Genomic DNA, 26,522 nt, shown 5'->3' on the forward strand with positions numbered 1-26,522 from the left:
ACACATTCAAAGAGAAATAAAAGTTTTGTGGAAAATGGAAATTTTTTTCTGGACTCATAGATTTTATAAATGTAGGTTACCATTTAACTGTACAGTACTCAACGTAGTCACAGAGGAGTTTGCAGCGGTTTTTTATCAGGTGCTGCAAAAGTCCAAAACATTATTAGTTACATTGTGTGTCTCCATAACATCTCTGCAAGTGAAGACACCTGCTAGGGTGCTGGGGACTTTAATGAGAGACTCCTGGGAGGTTATGTTACTAGCATCCCTTTGGAACCATATTCATTTGTTCATTCACATACTGTGTCACTCATTGGAGAAGCACTTACTAAAATTTATGCTAGGAATGAAGGAAACAGATAAAAGACATGGTTCCTGCTGCCAAGAAGTTGCTTGCCTTACCGAATTTCCCAGTACCCCGTGTTGCTCTTGGCTATGCGAACATTAGATTCTTAGATTTCTACTCAAGGTTATTCCACTTAGAAAACGAGGCCTCACTACTGTTCGCTGAGGTTGTCATTCAGGTATAAGGTGGGATCACAGGTCCTGTTACCGCACCTGAGTCACAATGGCAGCCTCTGCACGGTGACAAGACTGCACCCCTTTCCCTAAAACTGTGTGAAAACAGAGAAACAGTATCATAACATTGCTTTTAAATCTTCATAAAAAAAGAGAGCCAGTGCTCTGCCCAGGAAGGAAGAAAATAGCTGTATCACTTCTGTATATTTGCTAGAACGCTAATGTCAAAATGGGCCCAGACGTTAAGGGACACTGAAGCTGGGGTGGCATCGTTGTTTACAAGTCAATGAAAAGCAGATCAGATCAGACACCCAGTTCCTTGGTTACACTAGCCACACTCTAAGTGCTCAGTCCTCACATGGGGCTGGTTGCTGCCACATTGGACAGCTCAGATACATAACGCTTCCTTCACCACAGAAAGTTCCATTGGACAATGTTGGAAATGGACTGGGTCTCCTAAAACGGTGGAAAGTTGGGATTACACATGGTGCCAGTGGGTTTGGCTAGCAAAAAAGGAATTCTAATTAGATATAATGAGAGATCTTCTTTTAAAAGTTCAGCTGGAACTTTCTAGCATGTAATTAAGCCAAAGAATAATGACCGAAACAAGTTTCTCCTGGCTTTGGGTGTTTGGATACCGACTGTTTTGAATCTTGTCTATAGGACAAACAAGACGCCATGCCCCTGTGTTCGGCCACCAGGTGGGCCCGGGATCACTAACTGTAGACACCATCCAGCTACTGGCTGACAGCAAAGGCCCTGCAATGCAAAGCCCTGAAAAAGGCAAGCGGGGAATTCCCTGGTGGTCCGGGGGTTAGGAATCCGCGCTTCCACTGCAGGGGACCCGGGATCAAGCCCTGGCTGGGGAACTAAGATCCTGCAAGCCATGCGGCGCAGCCACAAAAGAAAGAAAGAAAGAAAGAAAGAAAGAAAGAAAGAGAAAGGGAAACGCATTCATCCTGCACACTGAACAAATGCTCTGTCTGCCTGCGACTGTATTCCACAATGGGGGAGAAATGCCTTTAACAAGAGGGTCCTCTTATTCATGTGACTGGACACTTAAAGGTCTGCCCTTGACCTGATCACATGGGAGGGACAGAATGGAGTCCTTCGGCGGTGGGTTTTGTTAAGTGCAACTTACCTTGCTCACCTTGACGTAATATTCCATTTTACACCCCAGTTACTTGCTCAAATCCAAGTCAACCTGATACACATTACTCTTGATCTTAAAACATAAGACAGAGGTAGCTGGGTGCAGTATGTCTTGAGTCATGTGGGTAAACGAGACCTATAACAATGTCAAATAGGTAACCGGGGCTTAATGAGATTGGTCAGCACTAGTGTATGTCTTCCGTCTACCCCCTGGTGGAGGGATTCATTACTAGTTGGAGCCAAAGAAGGAAAGAGAAAGAGAAAAAAGCATGAATTATTTCCTGAATATCTACTCAGTCCCTCCCTCAATCATCTGGGGTTTGTTGTTTATGCGAGACTGCCAGATCCACAGGAGGGGAGCTGAGATCCGTTCTTTCCCTTTGAGCCCGTGCTTTCCTGGGAAAAGCAGGAGCAGGACAGCAGCAGGAGGGCGCTGCCAAAACTCTTCCCTCTGAACTGAAGGGCCCATCACTCTGGGTGCAAAAAAAGAAAAAAAAGAATGATGAGCTTTGCTGCCCTGGCAGGTCTGGAATCCTTCCTTTGGCTGTGGATGATATCTAATGATTCAGAGGAAGTACTGTCCATTCTTCAAAGCAGACCTAGCCAATTGTGTAATGTTTATTCTGAGGCACTGGAAGAAGCCAAAAAAGAAGGGAGGTTGGGGAGAAATTCCTTCCTTTGCAATGATCAGCTTACACCCTGCACCACCAGGTCTGATTACCCTTATCTTTTCTTGCATAACGACAGTGTTATGACTGCACAGAAGTGACCAGACCTCCAAAAAAAAAAAAAAAAAACTCCAGCCACAATATTTGACTTTATGCCTCTGGCGGTAAATCCCTTAGACTGGCCACACGCTGCGTGAGAAGCTATTTCCTTTGATTTATTCATTTACCAGTTCTCACCTCCATCAGGTGTCCCTTGTTCTTACATTAGCGAACGAGGCGAAAAGAAAAGTCTGTTTGACTCACAGACATAGAGAACAGACATGTGGTTACCAAGGGGGAGGGATGGATTGGGAGTTTGGGATTAGCAGATGCAAACTAGTATACACAGGATGGATAAATGACCAGGTCCTACAGTACAGCACAGAGAACTATAGTCAGTATCCTGGGATAAACCATAATGGAAAAGAATATGAAAAAGAATGTATTCATATGTATAACTGAATCACTTTGCTGTACAGCAGAAATTAATGCAACATTGTAAATCAACTCTGCTTCAGTAAAATTTTTAAAAAAGAAAAGTCTGTTGGTATTGCATCATCCCTTTCACTTAGGCAGATTTCATCTAATCTAAATATCCTTTCATCTCTTTTTCTCATATTGCATACTGATTTTAAAAATTTGTTCTTTTTAAAAACTAGCTTTTTAAAAACTGAATAATACCAGGACCCAGTTAAAATTATTCACGCACCACAATATATAGAAAAAGTAAGTATCTCTCCCGCTGCAGACCCTTGTCTCCCCAGGCCTCACCTCCAAGCCAGTCGTTATTACCAGCTGCTGTGTAAACTCCAGAAACAGCCAAACCCATGTGTGTGTGCATTTCCTCCTTTAAAAATGCATTTTCAAATAACAATATATTTTGGAGGTCATTCCATTTTGTCATCAGTAGTGCTGCTTCATCCTTTTTCATGGCTGCATCGTATTCTAGTTTGAATACATAATTTATATAACCAGTCTCATACCGATGGATATGTATGTTTCCAGTTGTTTACTCATATATAAAAAGCTCCAACAAAGGCCTTTGTATACATGTCTTCACATACAAGTATGTGCACTTTAAATGCTGACAGATATTTCCAGATTGCCCTCCAAAGAAATTACATCAACTTATACTGTCACGACGGTATATAAGAATCCTTGCTCCCCACTTCCTTGCCAAAACCATCTAATGATATTCACAATCTTCCATCAAATGACAGCTCTACCTGAAAAACCACACGAGGTATAGGGACCTCCAAATAAACATTGGGTCCTGACACTGAGCCTTCTACCCTATCTCTTTTTTTATATAAATTTATGTATTTATATATATATTTATTTATTTTATTTTTGAGTCTTCGTTGCTGTGCACGGGCTTTCTTTAGTTGCAGCAAGCAGGGGCTACTCTTCATTGCAGTGCGTGGGCTTCTCATTGCGGTGGCTTCTCTTGTTGTGGAGCACAGGCTCTAGGCGTGCGGGCTTCAGTAGTTGTGGCTCCCAGGCTCTAGAGTGCAGGCTCAGTAGTTGTGGCGCACGGGCTTAGTTACTCTGGGGCATGTGGGATCTTCCTGGACCAGGGCTTGAACCCGTGTCCCCTGCCTTGGCAGGTGGATTCTTAACCACTGTGCCACCAGGGAAGCCCTACCCCGTCTCTTGTGAAACCAATGTCCCCTGTATAAGCCCTAATACCTAACAGAGCAAAACAAACAAGTTGAAAAAAACAGAACGGGATGTATGATCAAACCCACTAGCGCCGCCTAGAGGCTCCTTATTTTCAGTACTGCCAAGTTTGCAAACTACTTTGTACTGGTAATTGTGCGTGTGCTTTTTGAGGGTGGGGTAGTGAGAGGAATCCATAGTTTTCAGCAGATTCTCAAAGTGGTCTGTGACTGCTGCCAAAAAAGCTAAGAATCACTGACTTAGATAATAAAAAAGAAAGAGAAAATTAAATATGTATAAAAATTCAAGGGCCTGATTTTCTGGCTTAATGCAGATAACTAAATAACACTGTAAACTTACACTCTTAATACATAAAAGAATGAAATCATGCTAGAGCACCGATTCTCAAATTTTAGACTCAAACAATTTCTGAAACAAAGTCTGTGGACCAATATGGTTTTGCCAAAGTTCTATTACATCAAGTAGAGACGGTAACAACAACAACAAAAAGTTACTATGTTCTGTCATCATTTTATAAGACTATTTTAACACCCAAAAGTAGGAAAGATGTAACCTTAGAGTAAAAGGCAGTCCTTTAAATTGAATAAGTTTAACTCTTTAAAACTCCCTACTCTGCCCCACATTTTCTCACTTCACCATCAGCCCTCGGGTCTGAATGACACAGACAGGAAAATGCTGTCATGCATCACCAATGTCTGTGGGCCGACCCTCGGAAACTACTGCTATCAGGGACCTGTTTTTCTTTTTTTTTTAAATATCTTTATTGGAGTATAATTGCTTTACAATGGTGTGTTAGTTTCTGCTTTATAACAAAGTGAATCAGTTATACATATACATATATCCCCATATCTCCTCCCTCTTGCGTCTCCCTCCCTCCCACCCTCCCTATCCCACCCCTCTAGGTGGACACAAAGCACGGAGCTGATCTCCCTGTGCTATGCGGCTGCTTCCCACTAGCTATCTATTTTACATTTGGTAGTGCATATATGTCCATGCCACTCTCTCACTTTGAGGGACCTGCTCTTATATTCAGGGAAGTCGGGGCTCCTTCACTGTCTTGTTTTTGGTCTGTGCAGCTGAACGATGTAGAGGAAAAAGCACCAGATTTTGAGTCCTGGATTTGCCATTAATTAACTTCAGTTAAGTTACTTAATGTCTCTTTGAACTTCAGTTCTTATGTCAGATGAGAATAGTAACCCCTTCCTGCCTACCTCCCAGGATTGATCAGTTCAGATAAATAAATATAGGTTTTTTGTAAACTATGATTTATGATACAACATGCAAAGTTTATTCAGCTAAAGAGGAGTGAGGTCAGGACTCAACCCCATGACTCTCTGGGGATCCCATATTCTTAATCGTTAGGATATACTCTTTCCTAACATGATATAATTATTACTGTTATTACTACAATTCTTATATGTTTTCATTCCAACCACTGGCTGAATATACAATAGTTACTAATTTGCAAGACTCGGGCTCCTGTGATATGTTAGCAATACCTGTGCCTACAGATGCCAGCTTTTAGTCTAATTAACAAAGGATTTGCTCAGGAAACATTCAGTTTGATTTCGTTTTATCTTCAGATATTAACCTTTGTACATAATCATAAGACCTATTAGGTAGAACCACTCGGCTATACTGCTAAGAAAGAAGGCTGAGCATTATTGTACTCAAACTGAACATATCTTATCTGGTGAAAATGTAAAAAATGGGATGTGAAATTAGAAATGTCAGGTCTTTTGAGCAGTGTAGTCACTTTACTAAATCTTCCATAAATTATAGGTAGGCGTTAAAACAGTATGTGAGGCTTAAAACAAAACAAACAAAACTAAACAAAACAGTACGTGAGCTTGCTGAAGGCAAAAAATTGTACTCTAAGGGACTCTCTGGTATACTATATTTTTCTCATTCATTCAATTTTGTGATTATCTGGAATAAGACATTGTTGACTTTTTCTTTTAATCAAGACAAAATCATCTCTAGTTAAAGCTGACTGTAGCTTTGGTAGGTCAGGGAGGTCAGGTCCACAGCGGGGAAGCCATGGCCAGGGCACCGGCAGCGGGATGGGGTCTCCCAGCAGGGAGGGCGGCACTGAGGGTCCCCCACTTGTGCTGCCAGCTGTGCGAGGTGGTGACACCCGGGCCAGCATCCTCCCATGTGGCCCTTCTTCCTGTTCTTTATTCCCCCAGTGCGGGGCCATGTGACCTCACGCCTTCCTTGGTGGTGTCACAAGCAGAGTCCCAGAACCGCCCCCCTCGCCACCCACACCCTCAGCCCCGTCCGCCAGCTCGCTGGCCTTCGGGGTCTCTGTGGCCTCCAGCCTCAACCCTCTGCCCAGCTTCTGAGGCCCTACAGAATCAGCTTCCACCCGATTTATCCCATCGCTGTGCCATTACTTCACCAACCCGACCTTAGGTCAGGCATGAAGAGGACTCCACCTTTCTTCAGCAGACACATTGCTGGTACTTCTTCACCTCTCTGGAATTTTCTACCTGCTCCTCTGCAGGGTCATATAATACAGGGTATAGGCTTTGGAGTCAGACAAGAGTAGGTATGAATCTCACTCACATTCTTTCTATATATATTTTTAAAACATTTATTGAGCGGGTACAGTATGTCAGAAACCGCCAAGTTCTTTGTCTCATTAGTTTTTTCATCACACTAAATCTATGAGGCAGCTGTTGTTATTGCCCCCAGTTTACAGGTGAAAAACTCTGCAGTTCAAAGACATTAAGCATAGCCAGTCGGTAGACGAGATGGGATACAAATTCAAAAATTCCTGGAATTCAGAGCCAATAACCTTAACCGCTACTTATTAGCAACCCTCTAGTTACATGAGCTTAAGCAAGCTATGTAACCTCTCTAATCCTTAATATTCTCATGTATAAACAGGGATATAAATGTCTAATCAGCAGGATTAATGAGATTACGTATACGACGCTACTATCAAAGAGCCTGGAGTCCAAAAGAGGCTCCTAAATGTTTCTCTCTCTTTTCTTTTCTGTCCAGTGACATTCCCCTTATCTTTTACATCCTGCCTCTTCCATGAAGGGTCCTTGAAAGATGGAATGAACTGTGTCAGCCCACCGTGGTCTCTTCCTCCTGTACAACCCAAGAGATCTAAAATTTAGTTTTAAATTGTTTTCCAACCGTTTCATGTAAGTTAGTTTTTGTTTTTTCACCTAAAGTGTTTCATAAGTGGCAGCCACATATTATACTTCATTTACACCCCCTGATCTTTGCAAAGTACTTGCAAGAACCGAGATAAATGTGGACTGGATTAGTGATGCAGCCCCTGGATACAGTCTAAGACAGATTTTGCTTTAGAAAAATTTCATTCTATATTTCAAAGTGCTTATAAAACAGGTATTATGGTAAATGCAGATTCATAATCTATCGTTTATCCAGCACAGGTAACAATGAATTGAAAATGAGGAACAAACTGGAACTTAACTGATATATCTTACTGAACTGCTATGTTACCAGGGAAATCATGTTGATACTAGAAAACATGAATAGCATCCATCCTTAGATATATACCGCAGCCATCAGGATTTAAGTGTTCCAGCCATGTGTTGATTATTCACAGCTGGTGATTTCCCTCTGCGGTCGTTAGAAAGACGATGAAGGTGACTGGGATTTATAGAATTGGCTAACAATTGTGTTAAGCCAGTCCTGGGAGTGAGCCAAGATAAGAAGCCAGAAATGACTCCACTGATACAAACTAGAGCCAAACAGCCAAGGCGACTGACTTAAGGCTCCAGACGCGGTCTATTCGCCGTAAGCTCCTAAACTATGCCTGAGACCACTGAAATCCGGCCCAGCAGACGCCACAGAAGGAACAGGGTGCCAAGACCTCGCCGGGCCCCTTTCCAACCCGCAGGGCCTACCTTACCCACGTCCCAGAACCGCACGTGGCTGCTCCCCGCCCGTCACCACGTGAGGGCCCAAGTCCCCTGTCAGGCTTAGCTTCATCCTGGACCCTTCGCTAGACCTTGAGTTTTACCTCTTACCTTTTCACCAAAACAAGTTGACCCATTTCCACCTACAGTTTCTCAATTTGAGTCTCTTGACGTGAACCGAGCTGGTGGGAGTCAAAAGGAGACAAGTCCACAGTGTGGACACGTGGCCTTTAGAAGCCGGATGGAGGCCGTCAACTACACTGTCAAGGGCGGGCCAGGCTAAAGGGAAAGACGTCTTAAAGGAAGGTCTCAGGTTACCTATTTCCACTATTTCTGAAGAACTGGCCAATTTCTGATACAATCAGAAACAATTTTAAATGCCAATTTCATACTACGTTTTAAAAAGTTATATATTTCCTTAGAGAAATATGTCAAACACTTTGACTTGATGTATCTGAATGAAAAGACACTAAATCAATACCTAAGCTTCCGAGCAGGGAGAAGATTTATGAAACCCAAACAAGCCGGCCTGAAAACAGTCTACGTTTCTGGGACAAACTTCCGGAGACAGCTTCTGTAACCTCCCTGAGTAATTACAGTGTCTCAAGTTTCTCTTCATTCTGACTGTCCCTCCCAGTGACACTTGCACACAATATATTACACCTTGTATTTAGTAGGGAGGGTATGTCAACACAAAGTTAAATATTCAGATGAAATTCAAAGCAGGCAGTCTCCTGGAAGTTTCCAAAGAGTTTTACAACTGGGATCCTACATTGGCATCCCAATGACTGTGTCCAATTTTGTCTCAGGACACGAAGAAAACCTATGTGTGCATCCCTGATGAAATAACTTGTTGCAAAGTTTTCCTTCATATGAAAATTCCAGAAGGCAGTGTCTGCATCTTCATCTTAATCGCTCCTTTTTGCCATGAACATCATTAGGCTACCTGGGCAATGCCTAGATGGTTAAGGGTCACAGAGAAGACGGCTCTTATTATGAATATTTACCAACCCATATTTAAGATAAAGGAGCCGCAGGGTCTAAAAAGCTCTCACACTATAAAACATGTAGCCTCATTCTTTCTAGAAAGTATACATTTCTTGTCCAGAAGAGTCTGAAACAGAAGTCTCAAATTCTCTTTAGGAGTAAAAGGAAACAATGTCATAAAATAAGTATAGTTCCAGGAACTGCAGGTCATCTCTAGGATGGTTCCCATAAATAGACAAAAAAGGAACCCATGGCCATCCTCTCACAAGTACAGGGGTCCCAAAGCAAAGATAAACAACTCACCCAGCCAGAGCCCCTCTCAGCAACGCCAAGTGGGTAGTAATTCATTTCTGCTGGTCACTGGGTTCCAGTGAAGGAAACTGAAATGTCATACCTTCATTCACAACACTGTCTCATGGAATTATTTTTTCCGGATTCCTTGGGAAGTTAAAGTATTTGAGAAGAATATCAGGAACTGTTGTTTCAGCCTGTTTTGTGAGTAGATAATCGCTTTCCAACTCCATTATTGCAGGAAATGATGTGTATGGCATTGTTCCTAGTGGGGGGAGCATTATGTTTTAGCCAGACCCGTACATGCTTATTAAACAAAACAAAAGCGTGCAGCCTAAGTCACTTCGCTGAACTCAGACTTTCTGAATCTGGTCTCTAGATAAGAGCCTGGCCCCAGACAACCTACCCACATACCAATAACATTCTTTTGAGAGGGTGTAAGCAAAACTTGTTTTGAAAAATTTCACCAATACTACTAAATGTGGCAAATGAATAACTCCAATAAATTAAGTGCTATCAAAATGGGTTCAGCAGAGACCTATTTGAAAGGCTTGATTTTTCTCTCATTTGGGTCTGAATCAAAGACCAGCCTGGGAACTAGAAGTAAAACACATTTCATCCTGAGAAGTACCTTTGAGTCCATGGAATATATTAGCTGGTTTCCCTGAAATGTGACATCATTTGTGGTACCAGCTGTATGGGTGTGCCATCTAAGGGTTTAGAAAACTAGTATTTCTTTGGCTTTAATATGTATTTTAGGATCATAGAAAGCAGTCTGATCTTGCTAAGCGCTCCAAGAAGAGAGAGCTGCTATGGACTTCTCTTTCAGAAGCTTAAGCTACTTATGATCATGACCTATCAACCTTTTTATGGGTGGATTACAAAGAGTAAATTCCTAAATGGACATCTAGAATCAATGGTGATGATAATACAACTGTTATAAAAGCAAATATTAAATACAGCACTTATATGTCAGGTTCTGTTTAAAACATATGACATAAGTTAACTAATTTAATCCTCAGAACAAACTAGGTAGGTTTTGGTACTTTTACTACCCATAGTTTACAGACGAGGATAGAGAGGCACAAAGAGGTTAGGTAACTTGCCCATGGTCACCTAGTTAATAAGTAGCAGAGGTGGAATTTGAACTCGCAGTGAACACTCTTACCCCTCAACTATCCCACCTCTGGGAACCTCTGGTGGTTCTCAGACACTTCTGTCCGATTCAGTTATGATACAATGATCTTATCTCCTCTTCATAGAGATTATTATTTGGATGGTTTGTTAATGAAATGAGAAGCACCAAACATTCTTCTGGTTAGAGACTAAATATTTTTAATAGAAACACCACAGTTCTATTATAATTCAACTTTAGTTTCCAGTAGTTTCTGTAGAGAGATTTTATTTTTCCCTGGAATGGTATGGTGCAGTGCTATGTATGATACTTCAATAAAGAGGAAACTATTTCTATGGAATGTCTAATGCCTAGCATTGTCATTCAAAAGCTTAAGGATCTTTAAATGATTTTTTAAAATCCATTACTAAATGTAGAATTGAGTTTAAGAAATACCTCAGTTCTTTCATATTATACCTTAAAAAAATCAGGTGTAAAGAAAATACAGGTTCAAGACTATAGCATATCTATCCATCCATCCATCCATCCATTCAATGAATAAGTCCCACATGCCAGGTACTGGGAATATAGAATGGATAAGGTAGACAAGGTTCCTGCCTTCATGGGCTTATGTTCTAGTCAGGGGAACATTAAATACCAATGGGAGGGTGCTATTTAAGACCTGAGTGGTCAGGGAAGGCCTCTCGGAGGAGGGAGCGTTTGAACAGAGAGCTAAGGAAAGAGAGGGAGGGAATCTCGGTGGGATCTGAGGGAAGAGCATGTCAGGCAAAGGCTCCCAGGTGGAAATGAGCTCAGGTGTGTTTGAAGATCAGCAAGAAAGCCAGCGTGGCCAGATGGAACTAAGCGAGGTGTACGGGGAGGGAGATGAAATGTGACATCAACAGGACCTCATAGGCCATGCAAAGGGGTTTGGATTTTATTGAGCAGGAGGGGGTGTCATTAGAGGGTTTGAGTCGGTGAATGACAAGATCTGGTCCGTGCTTTCTAAGGGATCCATGGCTGCTGCGTGGAAAATGGATTGGGTGGGGCTGGGGGAAGCAAGAGGATGAGCAAGGAGACTGGGTAAGACGCGGCGGTGCAGGGACAACACCGCAGTGGCTGAGACCAGAATTGCAGGCGTGGAGGTGGTAAGAACTGGTGGTTAGACTGGGGATAATGAAGGCAGAGCCAACCTGCTAACTGATGGACTGGATGTGGGGCGTGGGGTGAGAACTGATGTCTGGATTTAGACCCAAGCAACTGGATAAACAGTGGCGCTGTACACAGAGCTGGGAAGACTGGGGGAGCAGGTCTGAGAGGAAAGGGCGGCAAGGTCTCTTCAGACACCGAAGTCTGATGTACGTTCTAGAGACCTAAGTGGAGGTGCTAATCGGGCAGCTGAATATGTGAGGGTGAAAAGTCAGGGCTGGAGATATAAACTGGGGCGTCGATAAAATCATGGGACGGGCTGTAGGGAAGAGAACAGGTTGGAAATCCGTGAGGCACAGCAACAATCAGAGCCTGGAAGAAGAGGAGGCCCACAGAGGGGAGAAGGCAAAGCAGGACCGTGTGGCCGTCAGGAACCCAGGTGAAGAAAGCGTCTCTAGAAGCAGGGAGGGATCAACTGTGTCAAATGCTGACAGAGTAACATGAACCGAGGACCGAGCATTGGATTTGGCTTGATGGAGGTTCCTGGTGACCCTGATAAGAGGGGCTTCAGTGGAGGAGAGGTACTGAAGGCGGGGCTGGGCTGGGCTGGGCTCAGGGGAGAATACAAGGTAAGGTAAGCTCTTTCCAGGCATTATTCTGCTATAAATGTGAGCAGATGGGATGCAGCAGCAGTTAAAGGGTAAATGTGGTGCCTGGCGGATGGGGGGCGTCTTGGGTTTAGGAGGCAGTTCTAACACGCTTGTAATATGTTAAATTAATGATTCTGCATAATCTTTAAGTTTTTATTTTTTCATCTTCTACAAAATGGAAATAAAACTAGTTTAATTGATTATAACTAATGTTTGAAACATGCATTTTTCCTCTGTACAAAGTTTAATTTAATTTAATTTAATCAAAGTTTTGTTTTGTTTTGTTTTGTTTTGTGTTTAAGATACGATGGGCACCTAGACTTGGCTCAGCCAGTCCGCTGGCCACAGCAACTACGCATATTGCCTCTTACTTTTCACTTGCTGTAGCCTTGAGTTTTCCTTTTCCGAACACTTAAAAAGGAACTAGTCCTTTTCTTTACTAAAATTGAATCTAGGTGGGCAATGGAAACGAAACCTCCACCTGGAGAGAGGAAACCAGACCTCACAGGTAGGTCACCCGCCTCCCCCGTGGGGCTCTCTCCCCTCTCCCTGCTGTCACCACCAAACATATTTGAGGCTGGGGGTCAGCTCCTTCCTTAATTCCCTCCACGCAGCAGAGATCATGTTGGAACATTAAAAAACAAAAGAAAGGGTTTCATTAAAGACTGGGGGTCACAAAATGGAAACAGTCACAAAATATAACCAGATAATCTGGTTTATAAAGCATAACTCACTCATCTTTGGCCCAGGCCCTCCTACAAAGACTCCCTGACTACCTCCATATGAGGCAGAGGTCATCTGTAACCCCTACCCACTAAGGCTGCTATCAAGTGTGTCTAGACTTCAGAAATTCCAGATGAGCAGTGAGGGGAGGGGACAGGAGTGGGGGAGAGAGGTTTCCACACCCGCCTGGTCCTCTCTAAGAATCACCACTTTTTCCGGTGATTAACATTAGGAATGTCCACACATTCCAGGACTCAAGTGTGGTCTTACTCTGTGTCCCTAATGAAATACCTCCATGAGATGATAAGAGAATAAACCCAGAATCGATACAAGAGATACACACAAACACGTGTATCCGATACAGACGAGAGGAAGGCGTTTTGTCCTCCTCTTCGGCGTGCGGACACCAGTGGGACCCGGCACCTCCAGCAGCACCGACTCACTTCGTAGTAACCCATGTCTGGGATGGCGGGATGAGTTCAGGCAGGAAAGAAGGGAAGGAAAGAGATGAAAATAAACCCTGGGGGCTTCCCCCCCCCGCCACTCCCCTGTCACCTCTCCAGCCCCAGTGGAAGCCTATGGGCAGCAACCTCACGGCCAACTGGTCGGCTCACAGAACGTCCCACCTTAAGAGGACCAGGGACAAAATGTCATGGGAGCTCACTGAATCTGCAAATGGAGATTCCTTTTATCCGGTGGTGAGTTTAAAGAACTATCACCGTCACCTAAGTATGTTAAAAATTGTGTGTGTGTGGTGGTGGTGGTGAGGGATGCTTCTCTTCTCTCATCTATTTCCTATTCTCAACAAATCATTTAAAAAACTTGAAAATCTCTTTAGCACCAGATAAGAAACAGTGATACTTCATTGGGAAGTGGGATGGAGAACTTTCTGTTTCAAGGCAGTAAGTGTAACAACAGCAAGGAAAGCAGACTGGAAGGAGGTCGGAACTGGGGATGAGGGAGGATTCGGCCTCTACCAAAGAAGCCTCCCTTCAGGAGTGAAGGGATTCTTCCACCCCCGTTCCTACCCGGCAATACTGCTTCCAGAGCTACAGTCAAGCTCCCACAAGTTGAAACTCTAAATACATCTCAAAAAAAAAAAAAGGCCTTCAATATAGTGGCTGATTACTAGCTTTCATCACTGGTCCTGCTGCTGATACTATAATATTTGGAGACGCAAGAGTCTTTGTGGCTAGAAAAGCCTAATCACTATGTACATCATTTCTATCTGAAGATTCATTCCCAAACAGGTACATACTTGGTAACTGGGAGTCACTGTTTTTTCCAAAAGATGTCAACTTTCTACTTTCACAGTATATAGTTTATCTTAAAAGCTTTCCTGAGAGAAATAGCAAATATTATAAGCTAGGTGACAGACCAGAAACCTGATGGTGTAGACTAAAAATAATAGAACATGTTCATCTAGTCTTCATCTTCATATTCAGCCACTGTGAAACACAAATGTAACAAAAATAGCAAGGGTAATTCAAACCTCACTTAATCAAACTCATTACTAGCCTTATACTATGGAGAGAACTTTTTTTTTTTTTTTAACACACAGCACATGTTCTAAGCATGGGATAGAGAATAGCACAAAACACATTCTTTGTCCTTGAACAATTTAATCTTCTGGGAAAGGAAATGGGAAATCCTTAAATAGGTTTAGCTGCCTAATAAAAGCCCATAGTATTTTCTCACTAATGTATAAAAGCAAAATATTTATCTAAAAGATAAAGATGTCTTTTTGATATCTTAACATCTTTTTGATCTTCCTAATAGTGATGCTGTTCTCAAAAGCAAAAAAATTCAGTCACTTGGGCTAACAATTAATGATTATATATAAAAAGGCAACAGGGCTGATTACCTAAATTTTGTTGTCATAAGAAATATAAACAGTGCATAGACATACCTATATATGGATGTTAAAAATTCCCACAATCTTAAATTCCAAACTGAGATCTTCATCGCTATCCCTGCCCTGTCTAGACTAGGAATTGCTATTTTCAGCCACATTCTCAAAAACCCACGTGCAGGGTAGCAATTTCCGCTATCAGTCACACATCTGAGTCTATACAGCAAACTTCCTGTCACACTGTCATTGTGCCACAGTCTCATTAACCTACAGGATATGCACAAATTAATAAAGTTGGAAGTGATGTGAAAATTGTCTAAGTGATGTTAAGTCTCTGTAAATTTAACGATGAAAGCATAACTGAAACTTAGGTCTTTTGACTCTCAAACAAGTGCACTTTACAATTTCCAGTCTTATCTGATATTTTCAACACCAAAGAAATCTAGCAATTATTGTATGAACTTGCCAGTATTTTCATTTGTGTTTTTGATAAACAAGGGCAGAAACTGAGCTTTATGCATTTTTTAAAAATCCCTACAATTTATCTAGGAATACAAAGTGGCTGGACCACAGGCGCTTCATAAATGCTTACTGAACTAAACTGAACCAGATATTTTGCCATTCTTCTCACTCTCCAAATCCTACAGAATTCAAGTTTTATCTTTATTACTAATGATTCTCTGATTATAACTTACAAAGATAGTTCCTACTAGGAATTTGCTTATTTTAATCATAAACTGTTTTCTTGGTAGAGCATGGTCTTTGATATAATACCGTGTAATACTATTGTCCTGGTTTTTCTATTTCGTTATTACATGTGCAAAACTGATCATAAATTCCATTAAGATGGAGTGCTATTATTGACTATAGTTCTCTTGGAATACAATCCAGACACAGCACAATGCTTCAATGAATAAATGTGTATTAAATTCTACTTTGGCTTCCATACTTGGTGGGAAAAAGGTACCCTGACCACTAGCTCTTTAATTCCTATTATTTTCCACCAATTACCATATTTTTGTCTCTAAACATTAATTTAGAAGTTATAAAACTATAATTTGGAGGAAAGAACCAAGGGTTTTTTCCAAATCCATTTAAAAACAGTATGGGGAATGCTCTGTTTCTTGACTTGATTTTGGCTACACAAGATGTAACCTAATGAACTGTGTACTATTCTACACTTCAATATAAAGTCCAAAGCCTCACCAGGGGGTTTTACTGTACTTTTACTGCTAATAATACCTTCACATCAATAATATAATTTAAAAATCTATATGTATGAAACATGAAGAAAGTTAGGAAAAAATACAATTCTCAAAAGTACTCTTAACCCTCCAGGGATACTGTATATATGCTTTCTTAAATTTTGACATTTTTGCTCAGGATATAACTCAAATTCATTATTTCTTACACATCTTTGTTCATTGATGGTATGCACCCATCTACACAAAACTGCTTAGATAGTGGGGAAAAAAAAAATCTGTTATCACAGTGACACCTGCTGGTTTTTAGCTACAAATTTTAGATCCCGAGTAAAAAACAAATTCTTTAGCGTCAACATTTTTCTTAGTAAAATTAAATATTGTTTCCATCTTAATAAATTATTTATTTGATATATAATTAATTTTAAAACAAATTTATTCAATATACAATGGACCGCATAAGGTTTGTGTGTGTGTATGATCACAACCTCACTGTAATTTTATCAACTATTTTTCTAAAAAAGATACATCTCCAAAAAAGCTGCTTAAGCATTTCAGAGTACATGAAATTAAAAAAAAAAAAAAAAAAGATTTAACTTATGGCCTTCTATTCAGATTCTCTACAAATTCTGTTTTAAGGGACTCATTATAGTAGCCTTAAAAATATTTACAAAATTGTCTCTTTGAAGAATTGTAATTTAAAAAATACGGACGATTTCATAAGTCAAGAATTTGATCTAGAATTCTTTTCTTGTGATGAGAACTTTAAGATCCGCTCTTAGTACTTTTCAAATATACAATACAGTATTATTAATTACAGTCACCATGCTGTACATTACATCCCTAGAACTTATAACTGAAATTTTGTATCCTTTGACCCCCCCCAACCCATTTTACCCACCCCCTACTCCTGCCGCTGGCAATCACCAATCTGTTCTTTGTTTCTATGAGGTTTTTGTTTGTTTTAGGTTCTAAATAGAAGTGAGATCATTTAGCATTTCTCTTTCTCTGATTTCACTTAGCATAATGCCTTCAAGGTCCGTCCATGTTGTTGGAAGTGGCAGGGTTTCCTTCTTTCTCGTGGCTGAGTAATATTCCATTGTGTGTGTATATATACACACGTCACATCTTCTTTATCCATTCATCCACTGATGGACACTTAGGTTGTTCCATGTTTTGGCTATTGTAAATAATGCTGCAGTGAACATGGGGGTGCAGATGATCTCTTCCAGATAGTGACTGTTTCTTTCAGATATATACTCAGACGTGAAACTGCTTGATCATATGGCAGTTATAGCTTTAATTTTTTTGAGGAACCTCCACGATGTTTTCCATAGTGGCTACACCAATACAATCCCACCAACAGTGTATGAGGGCTCCTTTTTCTCTACATCCTCACCAGTACTTGCTATCTCTTTTCTTTTTGATGACAGTCATCCCAACAGGGGTGAGGTGATATCTCATCATGGTTTTGATTTGCATTTCCCTGATGATTAGTGATGTTGAGCGTGTTTCATGTACCTGTTGGCCATGTGTTTACCTCCCTTGGAAGTGTCTATTCAGTTATACAAGTTCTTTGTATTTTTGGATATTAACCCCTTATCGCATATATAATTTGCAAATATTTTCTTCCACTTTGTAGGTTACCTTTTCATTTTGTTGATGTTTCCTTTGCTGTGCAGAAGCTTTTTATTTGCTATAGTCCCACTTGTTTATTTTTGCTTTTGTTGCCTTTGCTTTTGGTTTCATATCCAAAAAATCACTGCTAAGACAAATGTCAAGGAGCTCACCCCCTATGTTTTCTTCTACTAGTTTTATGGTGTAAGATGGAGGTGTTGTTTCAACCTTTCCATGTGGCTGTCCACTTTTCCCAACACCATTTATTATAGAAATTGTCCTTTCCCCACTATATATTCTTGGCTCCTCTGTCATAAATTAACTGACGATATACATATGAGTTTATTTCTGAGCACTGTTCCATTGGTCTATGTGTCTGTTTTTATGCCAATACCATACTGTTTAGATTACTGTAGCTTAGTAATATAGTTTGAAATCAGGAAGCACCTCCAGCTTTGTTCTTCTTTCTCAAGATTGCTTTGGCTATTTGGGCTCTTCTGCAGTTCCAAACTTCAGGATTGCTTATTTCCGTGAAAAATGCCATTGAAATTTTGATAGGGATTTCACTAAATCTGTAGATTGCTTTGGGTAGTATGAACATGTTAACAATATTAATCCTTCCAATCCATGAGCATGAAATATCTTCCATTTATTTGTTTCTTTAATATCTTTCATCAATATCTTGTAGTTTTTGGTGTACAAATCTTTCACCTCTTTAAATTTATTTCTAGGTATTTTACTCTTTTTGATGCAATTGTAAATGGGATTGTTTTCTTAATTTCTCTTTTCAGTCGTTCATTGTTAGTGAATAGAAACACAGCAGGTCCTTGTATATTGATTTTGAATCCTGCAAGTTTACTGAATTTATTAGTTGTAAGTTTTTCGGTGGAGTCTATGATAAACAATATCATAGAAGTAAAACTCTATTTGCAGATGACACTGACTTCTCTTATAGTCAAAAGTTTCATTCATAAATAATACCTCTATGGAGACTGGAAGTGTTCAGATTGAAAGCCTATGTGTGACAGAAGCAAAAAAGAGAATTCACAATGTATATTGGAGGCATTTGTGATTCCTCCACATTTTCATGAAACCTTGGGTTTAATACCACAAATCTACTTCTATCTACATACTCATAATAGAGACCTGGGAGGTTTTCACAAACTATATACAACAACGTCCTAAAAAGAAAAAAAAAAAAAAAGAAATCCAAAATGAAATATTCAGATAAGAGTTACACAGGTTCAAAATGAGACTGCTATACTTTTATTTGCTTTTATTAGCTCACGAATAGCAAAAAGAATCCAATAGAAGTAATGGAAACAATCAAATTAGCTCACAGATAATAATAAGAAAACACAAAATAGAAAATATTGAATATTAGGCACAATGATTGAAAGAAAAGGTATCAGCCTTTATACTAGAATATGGACAAGGTCTTTTGGGAGGGAAATTTGAATATAATAAAATCAACATATACCCAACATACCTTTCTGTACAGAGAAATCTCCACTAGCTACTGAACACCAAAAATGCTAGAAAAAAATTTTAACTGTATTTATTTTTACTTTATTATTTTTTTCTTATTGGAGTATAACTGCTTTACAATGTTGTGTTAGTTAACTGTATTTTTTATTCATGGCCAAGTTTATCGCAAATTAATGAAAACAACCGAAGGCAGAATGGGAAAAAGTGAAATTCTATAGGATAATTTGGCTCTGCAACTGATAACTGTCCTAGGTCCCCATCCCTGTGGCCTAGAAGAACCCCAGTTTTAAGGACCCGTGCCTGCACGGGGGCAGGAATCATGGCCTGGGACTGTGTTAGTCTGCTTGGGCCACCATAACAAAATACCACAGATGGGGTAGCTTACACAAAAGAAATTTATCTTCTCACAGTTCTGGAGGTAATAAGAAGTCCAAGATCAAGGTGCTGGAAAATTCTATCCTGTTGAAGCCTCTCCTCCTGGTTTGCCAATGGCCACCTTTTCTGCTGTGACCATATGATCTTTTCTGTGTGCACGTGGAGAAAGGGTGCTCTGCTGTCTCTTCCTCTACTTATAAGGACACCGGTGCTATCATATCAGGGCCCCACCTTTCTGACCCCATTCAACCTTAATTATTGAGTTAAACCTCCTCATAGGCCTTGTCTCCAAATACAGTCACACTGGGGGTTAGGACTTCAACGTATGAATTTTGGGGGACACAATTCAGCTCACAACAGGGACTGAGCTGGACTGCAGTACAATTGGTGAATCCCCAAAGGGCACCACTCTCAGTGAGTGAACTACGAAAACACCTAAAGTTTCTCTTCTTTATTCCAAGTAGAGCTGTGAAGGATGAAAAAAATCTCTAGGAATGTCTTATCACAGCCTGACACTGGCATACATTTGAGGAAGAAATTCATACTGCCTGTGAGTAAGTGTCTGTGAGCACACACACACTGAATGACAGGGAGGGAGTGGCAGGAAACTCAAGGTGAAAACTGACTTTGAAGTGGTCCAGGGTTAGAGGGCCATAAGAAACGAAATGGAGGTGCTAGGAAAAAAAACCCAAAAACCAAAAAACACAAAACATACCAAAAATTTCCGAAAATAAAGTTCAGAGGAATGTAAACTCACAATGAAAATTCACTGATCACATCAGAAAACAAGTCACCACAAACTTGTTTCAGACAAAACAACAAACAACTAACTGTAGATTCAGATTCACAAAAAAGGAGAAAAATACAGAAATCATCATATGCAGAATGCAAAATAAGTACAAGAACATTTAATATGTTCAAAGAAAAGAAAAAGAGGGAATAATGGAACTATCCCAAATGACCAAGGAAGTTTGAAAAAGAACCAAACAACACTTTTGGAAATGAAAAAAACATACCCATAATTAAAAACTTGACAGGTTAAATAGGTTAAAGACAGTGACAAGACAGAATTAGTGGACTGGACAACAGATTTAAACAAATCATCCAGAATTCAACACATAGAGACAATGAGATAGAAAATACGAAACGGAGATAAAGCAATATGGAGAACAGAGTGAGATGGGAACACTTAAGTCTAATTTGATCTCCTAAAGGAGAGAATCCAAAGAATGTAAAGGTACAATATTCAAAGAGGTAAAAGTTGAGAATTTCTCATAATTCATGAAAGGCACTAATTCTCAGATTCAAGAAGCTCAGTGAATCTGAATAGATTAATGAAAAGAAATTCACAGTAGACATGTTGTAGTATAATGACATTTGATTGTAGAATGCCAAAGATAAAGAACTTAAACATAACCTGAAAGAGAAGACAGATTATCTACAAAGGAATACTGAGCAGACTGACAAGTGTCATTTCAGAAGCAACACTGGACGTAAGATGACAGTGGAACAACATCTTTAAATACTGAAAGAAAATACTGTCTATATAGAATTGTATACCCAGATAACTTTCAAGGATAATAAGCAAATACTGACTGTAAAAAATAACTATTTTTGGAGTTAAACTGAGATAAAACTAAAATTCTAGACACTTATAAGTTAACGGGAAGCAATCACTTTGTTCAGAAGTCTACTGTTCAAATAAGAGTAAAGACATAAACTTTAGATTCTGTTAACTATGCAAACTAAATTTCATGGTAAGCACTAAAAAGATAAAAATTGAGTTTTACCTTTCAAACTAGTAGAGGAAAATTAATTGTAAAACAAAACAAAACAAAACAAAACTCAGTGTGGAAAAAGAAAAGGAAAAAACCCCAAAGGCAGTGAGGAAACAAAATGGTGGGACAAAAAGCACAGTAAGATGGTACAGCAAGTCCCCTACACGTGAACAAGTTCCGTTCTGAGAGCGCATTTGTAAGTCCAATTTGTTTGTAAGTCCGACAAAGTTAGTCTAGGTACTCAATTAACACAATCGGCTATATAGTACTGTACTGTAATAGGTTTACAATACTTTTCACACAAATAATACATAAAAAACAAACACAAAAAATAAAGAAAACATTTTTAATCTCACAGTACAGTACCTTGAAAAGTACAGCAGTCCAGTACAACAGCTGGGATACTGGGGCTGGCATCGAGTGAACAGGCAAGAAGGGTTACTGACTGGAGGAGGGAGAGGAGGTGGGAGGTGGTAGAGCTGAAGGATCGTCAGCAACAGGAGACGGAGGGCGAGCGGCAATTTCACTCACGCCTGATGTTGATGGCACAGGTTCTGGTTCCTTGCTGGATTCAATTCTACCTACCCTCTTGTAAAAACGATCCAGTGATGCCCGGGTAGGAGCTCTTTTTCTTTGTCGTCACGGATGACCCGGTAGCACCGGATCGCATTCCGAATGGCTGCTGCAACCTTCGTGTACCGTTCTGCGTTCGGGTCCTGTGCTCAAAAACTAACAGTGCCTCCTCAAATAAAGACAATCCCGTTGTCATTTCCTGTGTCGTGAATCTCTTCTGTTCTTCAGTTACTTCTTCTTCCTCTTGTCTCTCTTCGTCCTTTCTCTGGGCCTCCAATTCTGTCAGGTCTTTATTAGTAAGCTCCTCGTGTTGCACAGCAAGGTGTTCAATGTATGAAAGACACGTGAACTAGCTTATGTGATTGGACAGGCGAATGCAGGTTCACATCTTTGAAAATTCGCAACTTGAAGGTTCATATGTAGCGGACTTACTGTATAAATAAATCCTATTATATTAGTAATTTCAACAAATGTAAATGGATTAAAGTCTCCAGTTAAAAGATAATTAGATAGAAAGAAAAAATAATCTAGTTACAGTTTTTAAGGGGCACATGAAAACATGATATAAAGGTCCAACAGAAGAATAAAGAAATATATACCCTACAAATTATTAACCCGCTGGTGTGGCCTGTATAAATCTCTCTTTTAGAAATACAGATTCTAAAGCAATATAAACTGATACAAAAACATTACTAGAAATAGAGGCTGTGACTACAAATATAAGATTCAATTCTAAACTTGGAAGATAAACAATTCTAAACTTGTATGTACCTAATAACAAAGCTTCAAAATATATGAAATAAAAACTGACAGAATTACAGGGAGAAATCAGAAAATCCACTAGAGTAGGAAATTTTAACACACCTCAGAATCTGGAAGATCAAGTAGAAGAAAAAAACAACAGTAAAACAGAGACAATTTAACCAACACAATTAACAACTTTGGTCTAATGAACACCCAACAGTTGGAAAACACGCATACTTTTAAGCACTAACACAACATTTACAAAAACTTAGCATATTTTAGGTCAGATGGCAAATCTCAACAAATTTTAACATCTCAAGTCTTATATGAATCTATTCTTGGACCACAATCCAATGAAAGCAGAAATCAATAATAAGAATAGAACTTAAAAATCTACATGTTAGGAAATGGAAAAAAAAAATCCACATATATAAGTCAAAAAAGAAATCATGATGAAAAATAAAAAATACTTAGAATTTAAAGACAAATATTTCTATAGCACTTTAAGTTGACAAACATTATTTCGTTTGATCATTAGAAACTAATCCTGTGAGGCACACAGAATCCATATTCTCTCTGCTTGACAGCACAACAGCAGAAATGTTGTATATTATGTAACGACTAAAGCTTTTTATATATAAATAAAATACATATCAAAAGTGATTTTAAAACTGGGAAATATAAGTGAAAGTGTTCACTACTAAAAATATTAAAGGGAAAGAAAAGCAACCCTCTCTTTTAGAAGCTATACTGAACAGCTAAGAAAGTCACAAAGAAAGAATTTAGTATCAATGTTTAAAGCTCAAAAAGTCCATTAAATCATTTTGGTTTAAGAAGTCTCTTAGATCCTTCTATAGTATATACAAACTCATATGGTAAAGTATTTATTATTCATATGAGATGAACAAACACTGTCAGAAATCTCTGCACAAGTTGAGGAACCATTCCTGCTCACACACAGTCCTGACCTCCTGGTTCCAGCATCTGTTCAATGGTGCATTGGCAATTAATGGCTCTCCCAAAACTGCCTATGGTACAAAAGGAATTTTCATTTAAGGTTCCCCTCCCTTTTCATGTGTGGGATATTTTGGGAAGTATGTTTTCTTTTTCCATCCACTGAAAGAGAATTAAGAAAATCCCAACATGCCTGAATGTCAGCAAGTGCTCTTTTTCGTCCAGGTACCAGAGGATGATGGATGAACCTGTCAAGCCTACAGTAGCGGACAGAGGGAGTTGGCAGAAGTTCAGTGTTACTGAAAGAAATCTCAAATACTTATTTCATCTCCTCTATTAACTTTAATCACATTTTCAACATGCAGCCAAGAATGAAGCCTTGACAGCAAGCCATAAATTTACACAAGCAAGCACTGTCACTTTTCTGCAGTAGCAACACTGAGATAACACAAGAGTTGAGTATTTTCTTTCTTGTGCCTTTCTTTACTGAAGAGCAATAAAAAAAAAGACCTGAAAGATTTATCCATACCTCAAATTCATTTGCCATAAATCTCTTAAAATTATTGCATTTAATTCTGCTTGGTTTATGACAAATAAACAATCAACTTAGTTCCTCAATTAGATTGTTAAATGCAGATTTTTAAAGATCACAGTGATGACAGAACTGGTATATGTTTCATCTTAATACACCTGCTTATGAGAACAGACATTAAACACTAAAAAGGATTTACATTTAACATGGATCACTTGCCATGTGGGCAAATACTTCTGGTTTACTCAGAGCCAGAATCTTTATATGGTTCCAGAGGGACGCCTTGGCAGATTTTGCTGATTACTCATTAAACAGTTGAAACATGTATAGACATTATTTATCTTACAGAGCTTACCCACAGCAAAACACATGTAAAAATGAGGTAAATCTGTGGGCAAGATTATGGTTCTTGGAAAGGTTAAAAGTCAACTCTATTTTTGGTAAGCTTTTCCTTGTGAGCACATTTTAAAAGCTGAAAATATGAAGTGCTGGACGGCCACAAACTTAACAAGCATGTCTTGTCTTCCAGCGAAACACGGCATTACTCTGCCACGCAAAATCTGCAACTTCTCCCAACAGGCCATTCAGAGACCAACGTGGCTCTCTTTGAAGAGCAGAGACAAAGTTTTGACTCTCTCCAGTGTGGTCTCCGCTCCCAGGACAGTTGTTTCTCAGGGCATGACTCACGGAGTAACACTGCACACATTCCTCCAAGAGCCAGGGAGGCTCCGACAGGCAGCCGCCGTATCGGCCTTCTGGGCCACAATAATAAAGTGACATTAACCCTGCGTAAGAATGAATTAAATCACTTTTCTAAGAAGTCTGTATTTACAGTTCTCCGAGTTAATCAATGGAAACTAAGACCAATCCTCATTAACAAAGCGCATGTTTATACCATTTTCCTCCTACTTCTCCCCATTTATAGATATAGGCAGATACAAGACTTAAAACTGGGAAGATGTGGCATTCTTCTTCTAGGAAACAGCTAAGACTCCGGTAGCAGTTTCTTTTTTCTGCAGAAGAGTGCCACTGAATACACTGCTAATAAACTTGAGGCAGAGGCTAAGCGGTTTGGTGGGAGCGGTTTCTGAGGGGAAGTTAATGTTTTCTCATCAGTTTGTCACTCTTATGGTTCAAGTTCTCCAAAGGCTGGACATTTTGCCAGGCCCTTCTCCATCTCGGCGTATTGTTCTTTAAGCCTCTCCATGGCTTTTCTGTGCTCTTCGTCCACTTCAGCCTGTTTGCTGTGTTGTTCTTTCATGAAATCCTCCCACTGCATTATATGCTGTTTCTCACTAGCTATTAAATGGTCACTATGCATCTGAGAAAAGAAAATTTGAAAGTCATGGGACATTTTGCAGACAATTATTTTTCTATGCAGAGAGACAAAAATAACTACCTCTTGATATTTGCTCACTACAGTCTAACAATCGGCTTGTAAGTCACAATGACAAAACCCCTTTCTAGTTTTAATGTCCAAGAAGAACATGACATATTAGAAACATCTAAGGCTTCTCTTACTATGCCCAAACATGGGCATTCACATTTCTGAAATTTCAAAAATGTCTAGTATTTTAAATGACAGAATCAAACATAATCCAGGTAAATTTTCATACCTCTATTTCTCCTCAAATTCCATTTAATCGCATATAATTTAAAAATTAAGTTTAAAGAATACATGCCAAAAGAATTGTTACTTTAAGAAATTAAAATGCATGTCTCACATAAAATATTTTTTGGACACATTAAAAGAATCACAGATTATTAATCAATGGAAGAGAATTTAAGAACCCTCTCTTGGTTCAGTTCCAAAACTTAAAGCAAATAAACAGCAAAAGCATCTGTGTCGAATATCTAAGTTCATCTTGAGATGTCCCTTAATATTTCTATATGAGGACAAATTTTTTCTTTTGAGTAACACAACAATAAAGATGAAACAATATATAAATTAAAAGGCATAAATTTAATATAATTTAAATTATTATCTTTGAATATGTATTGGGTTGGCCAAAAAGTTCGTTCGGATTTTCCCGTAACATCTTGCAGAAAAACCTGAATGAACCTTTTGGTCAACCCACAAAGAGCTAAATACAAAAAGAAAGTATAAAAAAAACTTTATATCTCTGCCTCAGTATTCTACATATGTGTCTAGAAGTTTTGCCACAGACTAAGTCCTGTTAAAAAAAAACAAGCACTGTGACAGATGCAAACTATCAAAACCTACAAAGCACCAAAAGGCTTACCAATCCCACAGCTCTAATGAAAACAGGAGGACACCTGGTTACTCGGAATACTGGTAACTCAGATGCTGAGAGAGCTATCAGGAAAAAGATGGAAGCCGTGTTTTCCTGCCACCCATAATGCCGCCCATTATCTTCTCTCTCATCTGGGCCATGATGAGAAGCAAGGTGGAGAAGCCATGGTGCTCTAAGTATCTATGAAAGGTGTATTTCTGCTAGTTGTTTTGTATATCTTATCTACTTCTGAGGTTACAGGATTCTCATTTTACAGATGAAGAAATTAAGGCTTAAGA

The 26,522-nt window shown here is 39.4% G+C and overlaps 1 protein-coding gene across 3 annotated transcripts in view; it reads right to left on the reverse strand.

The window, feature by feature from the left end:
* Nucleotides 1-21,519: 21,519 nt before the first annotated feature.
* BLOC1S5 (biogenesis of lysosomal organelles complex 1 subunit 5) overlaps nt 21,520-26,522 on the reverse strand; it is a 42,097-nt gene continuing 37,094 nt past the window's right edge. For 2 of the 3 annotated variants that reach the window (XM_036870032.1, XM_036870031.1), the window contains one exon: nt 25,157-25,310. In XM_036870032.1, the coding sequence (XP_036725927.1) occupies nt 25,292-25,310 (19 nt within the window). In that variant the 3' untranslated portion in view covers nt 25,157-25,291. Of the gene's footprint in view, nt 25,311-26,522 lie in introns of all 3 variants that reach the window. The other variant, XM_036870030.1, reaches the window with a different exon arrangement.

Source organism: Balaenoptera musculus, chromosome 11, assembly GCF_009873245.2.
Source record: "Balaenoptera musculus isolate JJ_BM4_2016_0621 chromosome 11, mBalMus1.pri.v3, whole genome shotgun sequence".
Taxonomy (NCBI): domain Eukaryota; kingdom Metazoa; phylum Chordata; class Mammalia; order Artiodactyla; family Balaenopteridae; genus Balaenoptera; species Balaenoptera musculus.